Source organism: Macrobrachium rosenbergii, chromosome 44 (genome assembly GCF_040412425.1).
Source record: "Macrobrachium rosenbergii isolate ZJJX-2024 chromosome 44, ASM4041242v1, whole genome shotgun sequence".
Classification (NCBI taxonomy): domain Eukaryota; kingdom Metazoa; phylum Arthropoda; class Malacostraca; order Decapoda; family Palaemonidae; genus Macrobrachium; species Macrobrachium rosenbergii.
The window spans coordinates 9339075-9359941 of NC_089784.1; the positions used below are offsets into that span (position 1 = coordinate 9339075).

At 37.7% G+C, this 20867-nt stretch overlaps 1 protein-coding gene across 2 annotated transcripts in view; it reads right to left on the bottom strand.

Annotated features, from left to right (window-relative positions):
- Hsl (hormone-sensitive lipase) overlaps window positions 1–9160 on the bottom strand; it is a 47947-nt gene extending 38787 nt beyond the window's left edge. Inside the window, exons 1-4 of one of the 2 annotated variants that reach the window (XM_067087676.1) lie at window positions 8676–9160; window positions 4413–4602; window positions 3595–3715; window positions 843–950 (exon numbers count right to left, since the gene is read on the bottom strand). In XM_067087676.1, coding sequence (XP_066943777.1) covers window positions 843–950; window positions 3595–3715; window positions 4413–4602; window positions 8676–9055 — 799 coding nt within the window. In that variant the 5' untranslated portion in view covers window positions 9056–9160. The remainder of the gene's footprint in view (window positions 1–842; window positions 951–3594; window positions 3716–4412; window positions 4603–8675) is intronic. The other variant, XM_067087675.1, reaches the window with a different exon arrangement.
- Between the last annotated feature and the right edge of the window lie 11707 nt (window positions 9161–20867).

The window sequence follows — 20867 nt, forward strand, 5'->3', positions numbered from 1 at the left end:
TGGGAACATGACTCCATGATGTCTGATTGAGACAATGGATTGTGTTGGAGTCTGACATATTGTTGCAAGACTTTCTGCTTGTGCTGTGCTCACTGGCAGTTCTGCTAAGCATACAGCCTCCATAAAATAACTTTTCATTTATCCTCTAAAATTTTCATCATAACGACAGTGTACACAAAATCACATTATACAAGTGCACATACAGAGCATACACATATTGCTGAAATATTACAGACACCAACATATTCATTACAAAGAAAGCAAAGTGAAAATACCAACACCAGTACTTCACGCACACGGACAAACACACACACACACAGGTTAAACAGCAATTCACCTTGTAGTTATGTTGACAACCCACTGAGACAAAACAGTATGGAGGATAGTTACTATCTGCTTCAAGATCAAAGGCATGAACCTTCACCTTTAATTATTCTGCTTCTTCTGTCCATACAACATAAGTATACGTATGACTGGGGACATTCAAAACGTGAATAAAGCTCCATATGACTGATAGATTTGTGATAAAACATTGACTAACCCTCTAAGAGCAAGTAAGTCTGGGGGACTAGCATTTGCAGTAAACTGCTAGGCAGACTCACTATGAATAAACTGTTCACGCGCTTGAAGCTACAGGATATAGCCTCACAAGTGCAATACTACCAGATGGTTACTGTTTTAAACTTTTTAAAACCAGGATTTGATGTTTGTGGTGATTTCATGATATAAAATGGACTAACTTTTAAATAATGAGTTCGTTGTGATTTAAATGTTAATTACCAAAGAGGAATGCATAAATGTCAGTAGTTAATAATTACCATTCTAATGTGGTATGTACTCACCAGTTTCAGCAACAGACCAAAATGTCTTTATGAAGTCCACAGATGAATACTGAACCACATCCACAATCCTTCGAGATCGTAATTCTGCATCCACCACATATTTACTGCCTGGAATCATCACAAAGATTACACAAGAAATGGAATGCTAAAAATCTGAAGCATCTATCCTGTACTAAAATCATAAACACTACTACCACTCGCCAATAAAAACCTTTCAAAACTAATGTAAATATTCCAGCTTATACTGTGAAGGAGTTTCACTCACAAGCAGCACTTAAATAACATTGTGTAAAGCATTAAAATCATTTACACTACTACTGTGAAAAAACTAAATGACATTTTTATAATAAAATTAAGTTTTATAAATACTTACTGTACTAAGCAATTACTTAGCTAACGATTATGCTCACACGGCATCCTAAATTCAAAATTCGCAGTTACGTGCCAGTTGCAAAGGGGGGGTGACAGGTCCCACCCACTACAACAGGGGTGTAGGAGCGACTAACTGCCAGCGGTGTCATTCTATTTTATTGCTGCATAGTCCATGAAAAAAAAGGGGGAGGAGGGAGGGCTCTGTCATTAATTACTTGGTAAGTATATATAATTACTTTTATTATAAAAATGTCATTTTTATATACATAACTTACCAAGTAATTACTTAGCTGTATCCCACATTGCACGGGGGGTGGGATGAATGGACCGATCTATTCAAAAAAACATTAAAGGAGTAATGACTTGAAGAGAAAAGAATGGCTAGCATTGAAAGAATGCTATGAAAGAATGCTTGTCGCTTCCTTACCTGGTAAGAGAGCTGCAGCAGGAGAATACTCCTTAATCTGTAGTGGCGCGGCAAGGGGCTGAGAGTCGCCTCTACATCAGTGGAAGTCTTGCAAAGGAGGATGTGCCTGATCACTGACAAGACGTATGGAAGAAAAGAGATTGCCCTTGCCCTAGGCGCAGTACCACAAATCAACACCAAGAATTCACCATCACCCGCCCTGACACAACAAACCACTACCCATTCAAAGAACTGGTGGGTACTCCAGGTACAAAGCAGTCCCAGGCACCCCAAAAAAACTCGACACCCTACATCAATGCGAAGAGACAGAAGAGAGACAGGATCTCTTCTATGCTTCTTCCCCCAACACCATGCCAGCCACTGCTAAAGGTCCAAGGGTACTGCAATTTTCAAAAACTGTCTCCACTTCTTTCAAATAATGAGATGCCAAGATCGACTTGCACCTCCAAAAGGTCGACTGAAGAATAGATGAGAGGGATAAATTGTGCTTGAAGGCAAGAGAGGTAGCCATTGCTCTAACTTAATGAGTTTTAGCTTTAAACAAGGGAAAAGTCTTCCTGAATCCGGGAATGCTCTTCGGAGATCAGGTCTCTAATAAAGAACGAAAGGGCATTCGTTGAAAGGGGGAGAGAAGAATTCTTGACAGAACACCAGAGGTTGCTAGCAAGTCTTATGCAGATAGTACCTCAGGGCTCTGACTGGGCTAATAACCCTCTCTTCTTCATCCAGGCCCAGGATATCCATTAAATTCTGGACTCCAGACTGGCTAAGGCATCGGGGTCAGAAGCATGGGAGCTAGGCAAGGGAGTCTGTGGAAGAATAGAAGGAGGACTGATAACAGGAGAGAGAGTATGTCCAGGAGTAGAAGGAAGAAACAGGCTAGAAACAGCCTTAGGTCTATTCACATGGGATTCGAGCACCTTCCATTTACAGTCATCCCAGTCCTTGCACTCTGAACATGTATTCTCCCTCAAACATTCCTGCCCCCTACACTTGGTGCACATGGAATGTGCATCATAACAAATATTAGTAAGTCTAGTCTTATAGCCCTGGCTACAGTAACAATGACTGGAAGACATAGAATCTGACATAATTACAGAAGAAAGAATCTAATGCAAAAGATAAATAAAAAATGCAACAATCTGACAAACAAAAGAGGATACTTCCCGAATTCGGCAAGCAAGCATGAACCGACAAATTAGGCAGGATTGCAGACTGTGTGGTGCTGTTGGCAGCACAGCATAAAAGAGAATGACGCTGCTGGCAGTTAGTCGCTCCTACACCCCCGTTGCAGTGGGTGGCACCTGTCGCCCCCCCCTGCTTTGCAACTGGCGCATTACTGCGAATTTTGAATTTAGGATGCCATGCAAGCTAAGTAATTACTGTACTTGGTAAGTTGCTTATATAAAATTACAAAATATCTATACCAGTTCCAGTTTTCACTTACAAGAATCACTATAACAGCACTGTACAAGGTATTCAAATAATTTGCACTACTAATATCACAATGTAATCATAAAATATCTACAACATTCACACTGTAGCAAATCAAAATGGGGAACTAAGTACACAACTAAACCATTTCTGGGTGGTTTTTCAGATATAAAAGTAGAGTATACTGTGTTAGAGGAAATGAAGCAGTACTAAACCAGCAACAAATAATTCTTTAGTAAACCAGAAAATTACAGAAAGGCTATTTCACCTCATTCATTCATTTCATGCATACAAATACACAAACTGTATGTAGCTACACCCCAAGCTAATTATGGGGTTAGCTTTTAACTGTAATTTTAGCATGCTGGCCTGATCCCCATTACAGCATTAATAATATGGCTTTCTATACACCTTGTTTTTACTTTTGAAGGGACATTATTGTATAGATCTCTGTAAAATATTCAAATTATTACAGTATTATTTATCTGTTACATGCATAAGAATAATTATCATCCTTACTTGACATGACAGTATTTTTGGTACGTTGAACGAAACTACCACCATCTGCATAGTAAATCTCACTGAATGCACTAAGGCAGATGTTGAGATACTTCAAGGTCTTTCGTAGGGATGGATAATACTGAAAAGGGTAAATAAAAGTATATGCACATTAAACATCAGTATCCACATACAGTATATAGCAATAATCTTGATAACAATTAACAATATATGGTATCATTTATTCATAATCTTATACTGTCTTGATATTGCATGGTGTTTACAAAAGCAATCTGACTCTGAGAATGCAAAGAGCATATGCAAAGTCCATTACTACCCAGAAATGTCAGCTTCCCAATCACAGGGGTAAGCAGGGGAGGGATGATTCATCTAACCTCCTAGCCAGCCTGGCATTTAATGATAAAGAGGATGATATGGTCCTCCCATAGAGTTTAACATGTTGTAAGAACATGAACCTCTAAAAGAGGTTTAGAGGAAACTGTACCTCCTGATGCACAGGGGGAGACAAACTCAGTAGACATTAATTATACCAAAAAACTAAATAACAATTAGGTATACACAGCCCTTTGTTATATGGAAGGATAGTGGGAGTCATCCTTCAACCACAGCCTTCAGATAGAAAATTCTGTTATGCAACTCACCCACAAAATGCCAGGCAAGTTAGTATCATGACTGTGGGATGCCTACCATATTTACAAACCATAACAATCGACATGAGCATAGTTTAGAGGAGGAGAAGTCTCACCACATTCTATGACTTCATCAACCTTTGTAAAAACATTAAAATTTCAAAATAAAATTCTAGCATTAGTACTTACATGAAATCCCAAGCAACGTCCATAAAAGGAATACTGGGGGATAGTGTTAAGCATTTCCATAAGTTCATTGGGAGAGCTGCTGAAATCTGCCAGGAGGCTGCCATCTTCACATCGAGGTAAGAGGACAGTATCAATATATTCTAGCAGAGTGACAAGGGACACCATAGTTTGACTCCATGCCTCAACTTCCCTGGAAAAGAAAGTGTGGTATGTATCCAATGAAAATACAATACTAAAACAATATCAAAAGAGTAATTCATGGCATGCAAATAACAAAAAAAAAAAAAATCTTATATTTTAGCAATTTAGACAAATTCCTGAATTCTAACTGCCTTAAAAATTATACTAACACAGCAAACACACTAGGAACTCCTTTCGCACTCTTTAGCACCAACTTCTTTTGTTTTCATGTGCAAAGCAAGATTTTCTGCAATCAAGTTAATAAAGGGGGAGACATAAATTTGTAAGGTAATGCCTTATCTATGAAACACAAAACAGTTCATGTTTCATATGGATCACCTAGCACTCATTGCTATTAAACTGTATTCACTTCATTACCAATCTGCACTGAAACCTATGAACCAAAAATATCAATACTGTAGTAATGCTGCAAACTATAGATGGCACAGAAAAATGCAAGATGAACAATAAACAATAAAATCACGAGAACACTACTTTTCTGGTCACAGCCAAAAGATCTGACATGCCCTTTAACAGCTGATGCCTAGAATTTATTCTATTCACTTTTCAAAATACAGTACAAATAAATCAACAAATGTTAGCACAATGACACAAAGCATGAACATGACATTTGGCAACAGTCACTGCAGCTGATCTTGAAAAGCCCTTCTTTCTAAGGAACTTCCTGACAGTCTGTAAACTGTCAAGGCCAGGGTGGACAATCCTTGATAGAACCACCTGAAGTGAGGTTGTCTGAGTAGATTTGACCTTTGAGGTAATAGCCTCGGAAAATCCACTAGAAGGTTGGGGAGGTCTGGGAACCACTCCTTCGAAGCCAGAATGGAGCTATTACAATCATGGACACGTTTTGATGGGACTGAAATTTGTTTATGACCTATCTCACCACCCTGAACGGTGGGAAGGCATACAGTTATTTGTTCAACCAGTCCTGCAGCATGACATCTGTCACCCATGCTGGAGGATCCGGGACTGGTGAACAGAACAATGGGAGCTGATGGTTTCTGGAGGATGCAAAAAGATCCATCATTGGTTTCCCCCAGTTTCCACAGATCTAAGCAGACCAGAGGATCTAGGGTCCACTCTGTGGGGAGAACCTGCTTCTGACGGCTCAACTCGTCCCCCAGAACATTTAACTTCCCCTGAATAAAACGTGTTAGAATTCTGGTAAAATTCTAGTCTGTCCTGAGGAGAAGGTCACAGGAAAAACGAATGTGTCTGGGAATTTCTTCCTGTACCAGCTGATCTTTAGAAAGAACTGCAGCATTCTCATACGGAGTCTGCCTAGAGAGATGAACTGCTTTATGGAGGACAATGTCCCTACAAGACTCATCTACTGGTTGGCTCAGCAGCTCTTGAGAGGTAAAAACTGGTTTACTGTCCTCAGGCAGGACTCTACTGTCTTGGGGGATGGAAAAACCAAAAAATTCTGCAAGTCTATCATCTTTCCCAAATACAGAATCTTCTGAGATGGAGTCAGCTGGGACTTCTGCATATTGATAAGTAAGCCCAGGCATTGGGCTAGGAGAAGGGTCCTCTGAAGGTCCTCCGCTCACTTCTCTCTTGATTGAGCCTGAAGGAGCCAATTGTCTAGGTAAAGGAAGATATTATTAATTCCTGGATTCCAGATTGATAGGAATGTGGAAGTATGCATCCTGCATATCAATGGAAGTCATTCAATCTCCCTGGCGAATGGAAGACAAGACAGTTTGGTTCGTCTCCATTCTGAATTTCATTTTCAGGACAAAGAAATTCAGGGCGCCGATGTCCAGGACAGGCCTCCAGCCTCTTGACAATTTTGAACTACAAACAGGCAGTTGTAGAACCCTACAGAATTCATGTCTTCAACTAATTCTATTGGCCCCTTCCTGAGGAGGGACAAAACTTCTTCCGAGAGGGCTAAAAACCTCTCTGATCCTACAGAGCAGGCTGTCAAGGCGATGGCCGTGCTGACTAAAGGAGGTTTCTCCCTGAAAGGAATACTGTAGCCCTCCTTCAGGACATTTACAATCCAAGGTTCTGCTCCTTTTTCTCTCCATCTCTCCCAAAAGAGGAGTCTGGCTCCTACTGGAGTATGGAGGACAGAGTCCTCACTTTCGAGAGGAAGATCTAGATGAGGATTTCTTGACGGTGCATGATGAGTAACGGACGCTAGAGCAGGATCTAGAGTAAGCCCTTTGCCTACTGCCATGAAAGGGCTGCATCTCTAGAGGAGAGACTGTCCTGGAACTAAAGGTGGTCACCTCTGTGGGATGTCTAGAAGACTGAACTAAAAAGTCTTGATACTCTTCTTTTGAAGATCCAATGTGATACCAAGCACACTGGCCTGTGGGAACAGGTGATGTTAGTCAAGGGGAGAAAACAAGAGTGCCAATTTCTGTGCGGGAGTAACCCCCTTAGAAGTAAAAGAGTGCCAGAGCTCTCTCTTCTTAAGTATTCCCATTGTACACAGAGTGGCCATTTCTTGGGAGCCATCCCTAATGCCCTTATCTATAAAAGAAAGGACTCCTAGCTAATCTGCAGCACAATCCTCAGGCAAAACGGCACAGTCCTTGGGCTCGCATGCAAGAGCCCCCACAGATCAGTCCAGGAAGTTCAAGACTTCAAAAACTTCAAGTAAGTTCTTGAGAAGATGAGCCAACTCAGTGGTGGAGAACATTAACTTGGCTGAAGAGAACACTGATCTACGGGACAAATCTATTAGCCCGGAGAAGTCCCCCTGGGTGGAGGCAGAAATGCCCAAAGAAGGAGCTTCTCCTGTGGCATACAAGTACCTCCTTCAAGACAACCTGGAAGGAGGAAAACTGAAGAAGGCTCTCCCTTTTCTGTGTGCCATCCCTCAACCTCATGCAAAGCCTTCTTTGCCAAAGACGAAAGCACGAACTTAGGCAACCTAGAGGAGCCAGTACCCTGATTATCCATCAAAAAAGCAGACGCAGCTGAAGACAGGGCTGCTGGTGAGAAGAAACTCAGAAAAGAAGCAAGGAGATACCTCAATATGGATGCATAAGCCGAAGTAGGAGCATCATGGTCAGCTACATCAGTGGTCAATGGATATGGTGCTAACTAAAAGTTCTCCAATACAGAAAAACAGCTTGTCACATAGTCTACTGTACTGCTTAGCCAACAAGTAGACCCATATCTTCACAGCTAAATAATGAATAGGCACTTAGCTTCCCAACAGATCACTTTGTCAGAAAAAGTCCAGAATGAATCTGTGGTTTAACCACAGAACAGCTCCGTATGAGCTATTACCTTGGAAATTGATTTTTCCTATGCTTTTAGTATTGCAGATGAAGGAGGTGGTTTTGTTTATTGTCGGTCAATTATTATTAACCTCATATCTCTATCCAACATGGTTGGGGATCATTTGGGAACACAGGGTTTTGGGTGGGGGAAATCAATGGGAGAAAGACTGGACTGTCATGTTGTTGTTATGGAATGGTTCCACACATGCTCAAGTCATTAGGGAGCCATATGTTCAAGAAGGGATTGGCTAAGGAAACCTATTAAAAAGAAACTATACTAACCTAAAGTACCCTAACCTAACAGGCCGTGTTACTTAGTCGGGGGAGGGGCCTCTGACCCCCGGGTGAAGTCAACTCCACATTTTAACAAAAGTTCCTCTATAACACTGTGCTTAAGCAATAGCATTCTAGGATGGCCAGCATACAATAACATATCAGTTCTGAGGTTAATTATAAATTAATTACAGTTGAATGCCAAAAAATAATGGTAAATTCTTGATAAGCAACCAAAATACTACAGAAAAAGTCAGTTTCCAAGGTAATACTCCATGTGGAGCTGTTCTATAGTTCTACTGAATATACTATGCGTGCATACTAGAACTCATGACATAGAAGGTTAACCAATGAAACGTAAAACTGGTCCATGTCAAAATCAGCAAACCTAAGCAAAAGCTCTGCACGAACTATTACCTTTGAAATTAATTTTTCCTATACTTTTAGTGTTGCTGATGAAGGAGGTAGTTCCTGTTTGAAGGTGCGTATGTATATGGTATAGCCCATGAGTATGTTGACATGTGGGTAACTGTGCCCAACTTACCTGACGAAGTGTCCTTTCCGGAAAAGTAATGAGCCTCTACTTGTCGAAACCTGTTTGCACAGCTCAAAGACACTCACGATTGCCTGATCAACAATATTGTTAAAACTTCTAAAGCCATTGCCTGGGTTGTCTTTGTCAAAGTCGAATTGGTGGACTTCCTTCCTCACCCTCTCGGACATCGACATAACGCGATCCATGTTTTCTTTAAGAACGAGAAATCCACTATACAACCTTTGACCGTATTCGGAGTCGTCATTTTTAAAATGTTGGGTATTGTCTTCAACTAAATGCAACACTGTTTGGAAAATCGATTGACTAGGTTCTGTAGACGCTAACAAAGTCGTCCGAGAAGGCTCGAACGGTCCTACGTCGTCTGCCATGATTGTTTACAAACTGCTGGCGCTGTCAAAGTTGCAGTCGACATGCACATCAGAAGTGGTTCTCGACTATCGTACTAACTGCAGAGTTCTCATAATTCATTTAACCTTGTTGGTAAACAGCGTGAAATAAATTATGATTAATATTTAAATGTAAAAATACTTATTTTAAAAAGCTATGAAATAAACAAGAAATGTATCACAGCCATTAAACTTAAAAAAATTAAAATGCTTTGTAAGGTGTTAAGGGATGTTATCGTACTATTTTGTTGTCGGCATAAACAAAAGGTAAATATTGGCAAACTATCTATATGTTATACTTAAAATCTTAGAAAAGGGTCAAAATGAAAGTTATGCTAAGTTTTGTCATAGATTTTTTTAAAAATTAAAGATTCCTTTGTTACAACTTATGTTAGCTGTTTTGTGAATCCAGAATGAAATGACATTAAAAACTTTCTTCTTCCTTAACAAGCCCCTTTCCACTATTTAAGTGTCCGCAGTATGAATAACTTACATCGATAAATAATAAAAAATTAAATGTTTGTGCATAAACTCACATTATTGGAAAATTTTTTTGATTAGTGTCAGAATTAACACGAAAATAAATATAGGCGAGAACTTTTCCTTAATAAAAGAAAGTGTTCACGTTATGCAATCCTGAAAGATACACAGAGTGGAATTTAGTTTACTCCTATACAATGTTGATGGATTGCTTCCAAGTACTAGAGAAAGTGCCTCATATATTGAGTCATATAAAAAACCTTGAAAATGAATTTTAACACTTTTAAACTGAAACAAAGAACAATGATGAATATAATTAAATTTCTCTGATAGTATCATCAGTTACTAAGAAAAACACATGATTGTGTTCTAATTTTGATGGAAAAAGTCAGTACAACATCAGGTATAGATGATTTCAGGTTATTAAAGCCAAGATACTCTTCGAATGCTGGTTTTACAGTAAACCTTTGAATTTGCAGCACCAAGATTATAATAAAACGCCCACTCGAAACCTGGAAGACTAAAAAATCAAAACTTTCAAAAACAAAATTAAGGACTTTATTACTCACAGAGTTTTATGACACTGCAGATTTGACAATTAATATGGAGTACGCCGTATAAACATCAGAACGACTCTGCACTATTGATTATACAACAAATAAATTTACGGTTTCGCAGCGCGCCTTCGTTGCCGTGGGGCCGCAGAAAAACAGAAGAAAAGTGTAAACTGTTCAACTCTGAAGTTTAAAGACTTGATTATCAAACTGAGATCGTTATATCAAGTGTTTAGTGAAAGTAGGAAAAGGTTGGAAGTCAGACTACCGAAAACGAAAATGGAACCAAGCATCATCGGAGTCTTGTGACTTAATATCATATATATAGTGTATTTATTGGTTGTTCCATAAAATCCTCATAGAACGAGGAATCAGTTGAATATTCTGAATGAAATATGCAGATGCAGTGTAAATTAATTAAGGTGTGAACAGGAGAAAATACTCAACCAAAACAGCTCTACATCAGTTACACTGAAAAGTGACCTACTTGAAATATTTGTCAGTCTTGCCTCTGTTCAGCATTTGACGACTCAGTTCATAAATGTGTCCAGAAGATAAGGAAATAAAGAATAAACCAATATGAATGGCAGGTCGTTAACATGAAAATAAAAAAAAAACTTCAAAATATTAAACATAATCGTCGAGCAGGATTTTTTCTATATTTAATCCATAAAATGTGATAAATGCAAATAATATAAAATTAATAGTAAATGGACGTATCAAGTATCTGGACTTCACAAGTGACAGACATGTAAACTGTGACATTATTCATAATATAGCAAAGCTGTTCAGTCCTATTCCCTGTCTGAATAAAAAAAATCAGTTTAAAAAGAAATGTTCAATTTATCTACAGGATCTTTTTGGGGGGGGAGAATGAAATTAATCTTACCTTCTTCTCCTCATATTTTATCATTTTAACCATTGTTCCTCGTTACCTCTCTGAATCAAAAATAACTAAATAAATTGTAAATTAATACTAATTCTCTCTAAACTTTCCACCCACCCTCCCATTCTCGTTATCATATTTAATTCAGTCTCCGGTCCATTAACATTCCAGCCAATTAAATTTCTTAAGGATCGTGACTATAAAAAAGTTAGTTTGATTTGCTTCTGAAAGGTTGAGCTCTTTATTTAGATTCATTAGTTCGTCTGACTACGTCACTGAAACATGCATTGATGCAATGTCTTCAAGTACGCAATATAACACAAACACGCACACACATATATAATGTAATTATATATATATATATATATATATATATATATATATATATATATATATATATATATATATATATATATATATATATGTATATATATATATATATATATATATATATATATATATATATATATATACGTGTATAATAGAGAAAGAGCTTATTCCAAAACTGACTAGCTACGTACCTCTCATGAGGATAAATAACGTATTTTCCGCAATGGTTTGAGACGAATAACAAACTGGTATTAAGGGCGTTAATATCATTGTCTAGAATAATGAGTTTTATAGGAACAGCCATTTTGTTCCTTTTCTCTTTTACTTGGACCATTGGTCGCTGCTCTTTTATTTCATATTTGGTTTGTAACTTTTGAAAACTTGATAATGCAGTGTCTTTGCTGCTTTTCTTAAATGAGTTCTAATTCCTGGAATATATCCAGGTTTTCATAATTTTCGTTTTTTTTCCATTTGTTTCCTCTGATATTTGTGTCAAATCATGCTCTTTGCTCTTGTGTGTCATTACACCTCAGTTGGTTTATGGCTCATGAATGTCACCTAGATCATTCAATTTAATGTTGTCTAAGTTTTCACCATGAGTCTTAGCTTTTAGCATCCTTTCACAAGTACTGCCTTGACTTTAACAATACCCGGATAATCATTTTTAAATACCGAGTGAAGTTGGAAGTAGCCAATAATTTCCATTCTCGTCTGTTGTGATAACATTTTTCTTTAAATGGTTCGTTGCTCTCCTTAGGGTTAGACGACTTTTTAACTCTTTAGTGTAATATAATTAATCTTTATCTTTCATCGCTGAACTAATACCTTCTCCCTTTTACTTTTCTGTAATAGAAAACTATTGTGCCGGCTTTGTCTGTCTGTCCACACTTTATTCTGTCCGCCAACAGATCTTAAAAACTACTGAGGCTAGAGGGCTGCAAATTGGTATGTCGATCATCCACACTCCAATCATCAAGCATACCAAATTGCAGCCCTCTAGCCTCAGTAGTTTTCATTTTATTTAAAGTTACAGTCAGCGATACTCGTGCTTCTGGCAACGACATAGGAGAGGCCATCACTGGGCCGCGGTTCATACAGCATTATACCAAGACCACCGAAAGGTAGATCTATTTTCGTTGGCCTTAATTATTCGCTGTACAGAAAATTCTATTGCACCGAAGAAACTTCGGCGCATTGTTTACTTGTTTCTCTATGGACTACCCCAATGGTTTTCAACCTTTTTGTGCCCATGGTCCATTTTTGGCATCCCTAAATACTCATGGCCCATTGCCCTTCAGAACTGTGTAATGATAATTAATAATAGAATTATTATAAAGCATTTTCAGAGCACTTTATCAGTTTTACATTTTAATTTATGGAATTATTTTTCAGAACACTTTATTAGTTATACATTTTCATTTGCGAAAGAAAGCACTGGCTTGCATTTACTGTAAATGATTTTTCATTTTTTAAATACTAATTTGAAGATGTCCGTGGCACGGCCCCCCTCAGAAATGCCCATGGCCCACAGGTTGAAAACAACTGGACTAGCCCAATGAATACCGCAAGGTTAGCAGACTAGGTGTCATACGCATTAAATAAGGCAATCATTGGGATGAGCATTTAACAAAGCGCCCCTTTCACAAAATTTTAAGCTGTTGGGAATGTTTAATAAAAGTCAGACGAGTCACCTTAGCGTTTATTTTCAGTAACTTGATTCCAATTCAGCAAGTATTAAACACTTTGGCAAGTCATTTTGGACGTCAGCGTTCCTGGAGACAGCTTTCCTTATCATTATTTGGCGTCCACGACCAATACCAGTGCGAAGCTAGCTTACGTAAACAAATCATTAATTTCACCGTCGTAAGCTAGAAAAGGTGGTACAGTTTCGGGGATGTTTTAAAAAATCCCATTACGATACAGCAACTGTAATGCAGACACCTGAGTCTCAGTTAAGTATATATGGAAAATAATGTTCAAAGATTTCTGCTGATTAATGAATCAAGGCATATCCTCTTTCCTCATGTGCCTCGTACCTTCAAATGGTGAAAATGAGTTTCTCGTTTATTCATCGTGAAAATAATTCCGTCTCAAATCATTAGTATCATAGAATTAATATTTCCTTGCTGAAGAGACTCTTGTATTCATGCACGGGAATTTGTAAAAATTTATATTTACAAATATCAAGAAATCTATTTATGTTTTCGAGTTCGAGAATTTATAATGTGTGTGTGTATATATATATATATACACACACATATATATATATGTGTATATACACACACACACATATATATATAATATGTTTGTGTGTATGTAGGTATGTATGCATGTATGTATGTACGTATGTGTCTGTCTGTTTGTAATGCAGAGCAAGAGAATAAATAAAGAGTTCTCCTTAATGATCTGAAACGAATAACAAACTTGGAAAAACAATCACGTAGGCCTAAATTTTGAAATGAATCGTTACTGTGACGTTCTTGCAGTGAAAGCAAAGGAACTGAGCTCGCTGTTTCCAAATACTCAAGTATAACATCTTGGCCACGATATACGAATCTCCCATTCCCATGCACGATCACGTAACGATTCTGTGGTACCGTTTTTTAGTTACTGAATGTATTTCTCAGTTCTATATCGGCTCCCGTAGGGGTTAGTAAGCCAGTGGACCTCCCGCTGTGGGCTGCAGGCATTACGTATAAGGTTCTTTGCAGCGTCCGTTCGGCACCTACCTGCATCCAATTTCATTCCTTTTGCTGTACCTCGTTCGTATTCTCTTTCTTCCATCGTATTTTCCACACTCTCCTAACAGTTGTTTCATAGTGCAATTGCGAGGTTTTCCTCCTGCTACACCTTTCAGACCTTTACACTCTGTTTCCCTTTCAGCGCCGAATGATCTCATAGGTCGCAGCGATCGGCCTTTGGTCTAAATTTTATATTCCATCCCAATTCTATATCGGCTTTTCTGAATTGTTTTATTTTTCTAATGCTTCTTTGGTACTAGATTTTGCTAATTTTTTAAAAACAAGTATTACACTTTTTTGAAAAAGGCACAGAGAGAGAGAGAGAGAGAGAGAGAGAGAGAGAGAGAGAGAGAGAGAGAGAGAGAGAGAGAGAGAGAGAGAGAGAACACTTCATCCAGTTAATAGCTGCAAAGTTAAGTATACCTTAGTTTAACCAGACCACTGAGCTGATTAACAGCTCTCCTAGGGCTGGCCCGAAGGATTAGATTCATTTTACGTGGCTAAGAACCAACTGGTTACCTAGCAACGGGACCTACAGCTTATTGTGGAATCCGAACCACATTATAGCGAGAAATTAATTTCTATCACCAGAAATAAATTCCTCTTATTCTTCATTGGCCGGTCGGAGATTCGAAGTTAGTAGCTGAAATAACATTAATAGCTCCATCAGGGGATTTTGTCACGTACCATATGGATGCGATCTATTTTGCGTTTGGATAACCTAACAGGTGTCATAATTTCATGTTCGTATTTTCCCAAGAATCACATTTTTTTTTTTATCTTAAATTCTCATTTTATGCAACATCACAGGTCACTGACACTGACCAACAATATTAAATTAAATAACTTTGATAGACAAGGAAAATGTGGGAATATTCACAGCCTTTTCGTCTATCGTTGTCAGCGTCTACGTCACTAAGTCGGAAAATTCTTTGTTTACCTTTGTTGGAAACAGGGGCATCTGGGCAACAGCGCGAGAAAGCTGTTAACAGACAACAAGTCTAACGTCTTCCTGGTTTTGCAGGAAAATCACCGTAAAAAGGTTCGTCAGTGCCCTACTAATGGGGAGGTGATTCCTCCCACCTATTCTGTTTGTCTGCTTCTAATTCCAGTGCCAAAAGGGTCGCACCCCCATGTCACCACCAAACTAGTCAAGCCATTGGTCGCCAGTGGTTGCTGACAACGATGTTGGCTCACTATTGATATCAAGTTGGAAGCCAATGGTGTTGTTACTCTCGTCACTGCTCAACTAGTTGTTGAAAACACCACCGTTGTCAATAATGACATCCCTGTTGGCTACCAGAAGCGATGATGTCACCTTTGACAGACAACTGTGAAGTCATTATTGAAGAAGTCACGTTTTTCAATAGTGACATTAATGACAATCGGTGGTAGCCAATGGTAATTTCAATACTCACTGACAGCTAATCATGACATCGCTGGTTGGCAGTCTGATATCATTATAGAAAACATACCATTTTCTATAATGGCATCAACACTGGCAGCTAACGTTATTGTCATCGAAAACGCCCATCATTTTCAATACTGAAATAACTGTCAGCAGTCAGCAGCGCTTTCATTAGCAAAAACGCTACCATGAATTCAATGGGGTCATCACCATTGGCAGCCAACGATAATGTCAATAATGAAATCACCACCAGCATCCAACAGTGATGTCACCATCACCATTGTCAAATAAGGACGATTTGAATAATGACATCACTGTAGCCTGCCAAAAGTAATATCATTAACGCTATTAACGTTGGCAGCCATCGGTGATTTCAGTAATAAAATTTCTGTTGGCTGCAAACCGTGACTTCGTTTCGATACCATTGTTGAAAAGCCCTTCGTAGGAAATTCTAAAGACATGTAAGTTATTGCTCTCCTGAATCTCTCAATTAAACTCTACTGACTCTGCGCAATTTTAATCAAGCAGGTTTTCTACGTTGAATAACACGGAATTATGCATATCACCTCGACGAAAATTTTTTAGCTTAAGTATTAGGGGACCTCTGGCATCCTCTTTAATGAGGTTAGGAATTGCGAAATATCTTAAGTAGCTGAGCTGTCGGCTCCTCCCCTTTGAATGACTTTATGTAGTGTGTTTATTAAAGGTGTTGATAGCGTACTTAACGTATTAATTTTCATTTCCCTTCTCTTTGTTTTGTGTTCATAAGGGAATGACTAAAAAATTAGGATCATATTCTCTGACCACTACTACCGCCTGTTAGTTCAGGTTGGTTAACCACTGTTGTTGTTAGTTCCTCGTTGGGAGAGTGGGTTCCGTTCTCAGCTAGCACTCTGCTGGCCGTGAGTTCGAATCTCCGACCGGCCAATGAAGAATAAGAGGAATAATTTATTTCTGGTGATAGAAATTCATTTCTCGCTATAATGTGGTTCGGATTCCACAATAAGCTGTAGGTCCTGTTGCTAGGTAACCAATTGGTTCTTAGCCACGTAAAATCAATCTGATCCTTCGGGCCAGCCCTAGGAGAGCTGTTAATCAGCTCAGTGGTCTGGTTAAACTAAGGTATACTTAACTTTTTTTTTTATGTAATAGCGGTAAGATGTCGCATCTGCAAATCGCCATTATTTATCTATTTATTTTTTTTACAAACCTGGCTGTGACGTGTTCCTGTGCCAATTCTTAAGTTAGGGATGAAATTGAGTATTGGGCAACCAATACTCATCATGGCACAGATATTAATGAGCACCTCGTTTTTAATATACTGTGGTCCCGGTACTTATCATCCAGTTCATAGATGGGCTTCTTCTACAAGTCATTTAACCCAGAGGGAAACTCCATACGTTCCATCTTTTAAGTGGCTTATACTCTCGATTTAGCGGGTGGTATACTGCCTGCTCACTGAGGATACTGCCACATAGCTTCAAGGCTGTGACGATACAATTTTGAAATAAAATGAAAGTTAAATCCTCGGGTTACGAAAACCAACATATACTCCTATCACTGAATCAGAGGCAAACCTATAGGAGGCCACGAAGATACGAGGAAACTAAGAGATTTGAGTAAGAATTATTCGACGGCAGAAATATGATTTACGTCGAGAAATTGCAGGACTTCGCGTTTTCAGTTAATGAACACCGAATTCTCGATTTTTGTCCCGCATTTCGAAACTACGAAAAAATAAGCAGTTATCGGAACAGAGCACCAAGGAACTAAAAAGCATAGGAAGTCAAGTCTTCACTTAGGAGCATGACATATCTATCAGGTTGCAACTTCTTTAATGACGGACCAGGAATACTGAGAGTCGATCTGTCTCAAGTTTTATATATATATATATATATATATATATATATATATATATATATATATATATATATATATATATATATATATATATATATATATATATATATATATATATATATATATATATAGATATATGTACAACTTCTTGAAAGGAAGATAATTTCACAACTTTTAATCTCATTTTTTTAGCACCGCTACTTAAACTTATGTTAATTTGTAATTTCTCTTCGTGTAATCAGACTGCATAAATTACGGTAAGGCCGTCTTCAAACCCAAGCTTCATAGCTGCTACTATTTCTGTTATTCACTGAAGCAACAGGAACGTAGGATGGTCTGGGTTCCGTTTGAATGCAACTGCTCGGTGCAGAAAACTTCAGACAGGAAAGAGGAAAGATAAAATAACGCTCGCGGTGATGGAAGTAAACCAAATCAGACCAGTTACGTATTACATTTGTAGGATACATTATGCCCCGAACATGACAGCTTTCACTTTGGCATCACAGCCGATATCCGAAGTTATCCTGAATGCTCATCTCTTGGTAAAAGATGCGGCGAAACAAGATGACAGGGCAGTTCACGGATAAGTGAACGAAAATCAAATACCTCTTGGCGGCAATCTGGCACGTTCGCTTCATCTCATCGGGGGCGGTTTGGCTGTAAGCGGCGAACCCAAGTTAACAGCCTTCACGCTGCGGTTTTCGAAAGTTTTCGCAACGGAACAAAATCCTCAGAGTGAATGGAAGTTCAAATGAATATCAGCTTGTTTGGCATTAATGGTGAGAGATAGCAGTGATGCTGGAAGACTGTAAGACAAGTTTACACGAAGCGCATAATCTTAAGACATCTTATCTTACGTAACCTTTGGAATATGAGGATTCCACGACATTGATGCGGCTGATATAGGTTTGAGCAATGCGTGACATCGAACAATATTTCATAATTATTCAGAAAACAAGGCATGAATAAAATTCACAAAGAAAGGGATAAAAATGAAAACATAAAAACCAGTTTCCCACAGCTGTGAACTCTCACAAGTCTGGGAAATGACGTTATTCTACAGAACTGTCTTGGTTCTATTTTTACCTCGTCTAAAATCCTCATAATATTCGAACCCAAACATATCAGTTGATATACGAATCATCTCGAGTACAAAGAAATTCAAGAATTTATTTATAGATAGAGTTATTTAACCTGACTCGGCTTAAAAGTTATTATTCAGTGGCATATAAGTTGAGAATGAGAATCTCAACAAATAACAAAAATATGAAAGTCCACAAGATTTCCCATATTCCTCTTTCATTACAACTATGCTTTGAAAGGCCAATGAGCATACGACATGTAAACAGTTAAGTCTTTCCCCAATAAGTTCTTTTCTTTGAAGAATACTTGGTAAAAAAAAAAGCAATCGATGGTGTGTATATATATATATATATATATATATATATATATATATATATATATATATATATTTATGTTTATAACTTAGACTTTTGCATGAGAAATGGGTAATTTCATTAAAGTCAACATGTCCTAAAATGAAGAATCATCATTAATGTACTGAGTTACCTTATCATTTAATATACGTAAATAATGCAGATTTTTTCTTTTTGTTTCATCAAAAAAGCAAAGTACCCATGATCTAAACAGGAGGTTGTTATTTGGCCATTAGTGTCATCAGAAAGTTTTCTCTTAATGGGCCTAAGAAACTGCCAATATACATTTATACATGCATATCCTGTTCTGTGACAATTTTTTACATAAGGAGAAAAATTATTTTCATTATCTATTAAAGGCAAAAGTAAAAAAAAAATACTGACTTTGATTAATAAAATGTAAAGTGGTGCTTTTTCAGTATAATACATGTTTATTCGACTTACTGTGTTAAATGTATGTTTTTGTCAAAAAGAACACTCCCAATCTTGTGTTTAAAATGTACGTTTAGCGTCTAAAAGAACGCTCCCTGTTTGTTTACATTGTATTAATATGTGGAAATTTAAGTAGATTTACTGAGTATTGCTAAACTTTACTTATATGACAATTGTGGAGTGTGTTTAATCAGGTATATATGTGTTTGTGTTGTAAAACAATTATTGTTTTGCCCCCTTTACATTTTTGAAGTTCCCCATTCCCTGTGCTGTGTCGTATTTATGCCCGTTCTTTTCAGAGTTTCTTGCTATTTTTATATTGAAGTTGTAAAATGTACCAATTGTGTTTTGTATCTTGTTTGTACTTATTGTGAATTTTTGAAACTGGGAATTATAAAAAAACTACCTGTTACGTTCTCCCCAAGCTGTTTGAATTTTGAATTTTTGTGAGAAATAAAGATTGAAGGAAGCCCGTGTTTCTATTTCTCCCGTGGGAAAGTTTGATAGTCAAGGAGATTATGTTTATTGAGGCCAGAGGCCCCAAATAACTTACTGCAAAGGCATTCAGTTTGTTGTCCCCATTCTGGTTTGTCTCTAATTTCCTGGAAGTAATTCAGAGACACACAAGATTACTGTTTCTTTCTCTTCCTCTGCTGGCATGTAATTTTTAAGCTTACAACAAGAAGAAATTTCCTTCAAATAATGTTGAACTGACTGGCCAGGTGACATTGATACACGCTAACTTGTGGTAGTCAATGAAAGCAGCTTTGAGTGGTTCGGGCACCGGCTGGCAGTGGGTAGATTTGTTTCTCCCTCTTACTAGTTACTGTACTACTGATAATATAATATCAACAAGTTTAGGAGGGTCCTTGCGGACAGCCTGAAGGGCATCTGGATGCCTTAATGCCTTCCTCCTAAACCCCCATGGCGCCGAGACCCTGCTGTTTATTACCTTTTTAAAACGGATATTATATGATCTTTCAATTAGCAATTATTGTACCATGTTATTTGTGCTCAACACAAGATTGGTTTATTTTATTATTAAGACAACACGAAAGAGTAAAATATCAAAATGTTACACTATTTTGCTAAAGTATTCCCATATTTTCAAGAATAATGAAAATGGTTATACAAATTAGGCATACTTTAAAAAATCCACATTTTCTATGAGAATACCATTCAATAGAAAACGTGTTTTTTTGCCATCGCTTTCAAGGGATTACTCAATTATATATCAAACTTTGTCCTGATGTATGAAACTGAACACCAGGCCTTACCTACAGACCAAAATTAGGCGTAAAAAGTTTTCAATGCTAATGATAAAGAAGGAATTAAATCCAAATTTATAATCCAGAATAATAAATATTACGAATTAATCACACAAGGTATAGCAACTTTGCGTTTTATTCCACCATGAAAATCGTCCAAGCAGCGAAAATTTATACGCAGTGTTTTTCCGATAAAATTATATTTTATGAGAAAGTAGACGAAAATGAAAAACATGATTAGATACAGCCAAGAGTCAAGGGTCCAAAGAAATAGTGAGCCTAAGATTAGAGTCATATTTGCCTAGTTACCTGCTGACCTGTCGCATTCTTGGTTGTTACTGCCATAAAGAGCTTCACAAGTTAAATTTAACCTTTTTACATTCTCTGAAGATATTATCA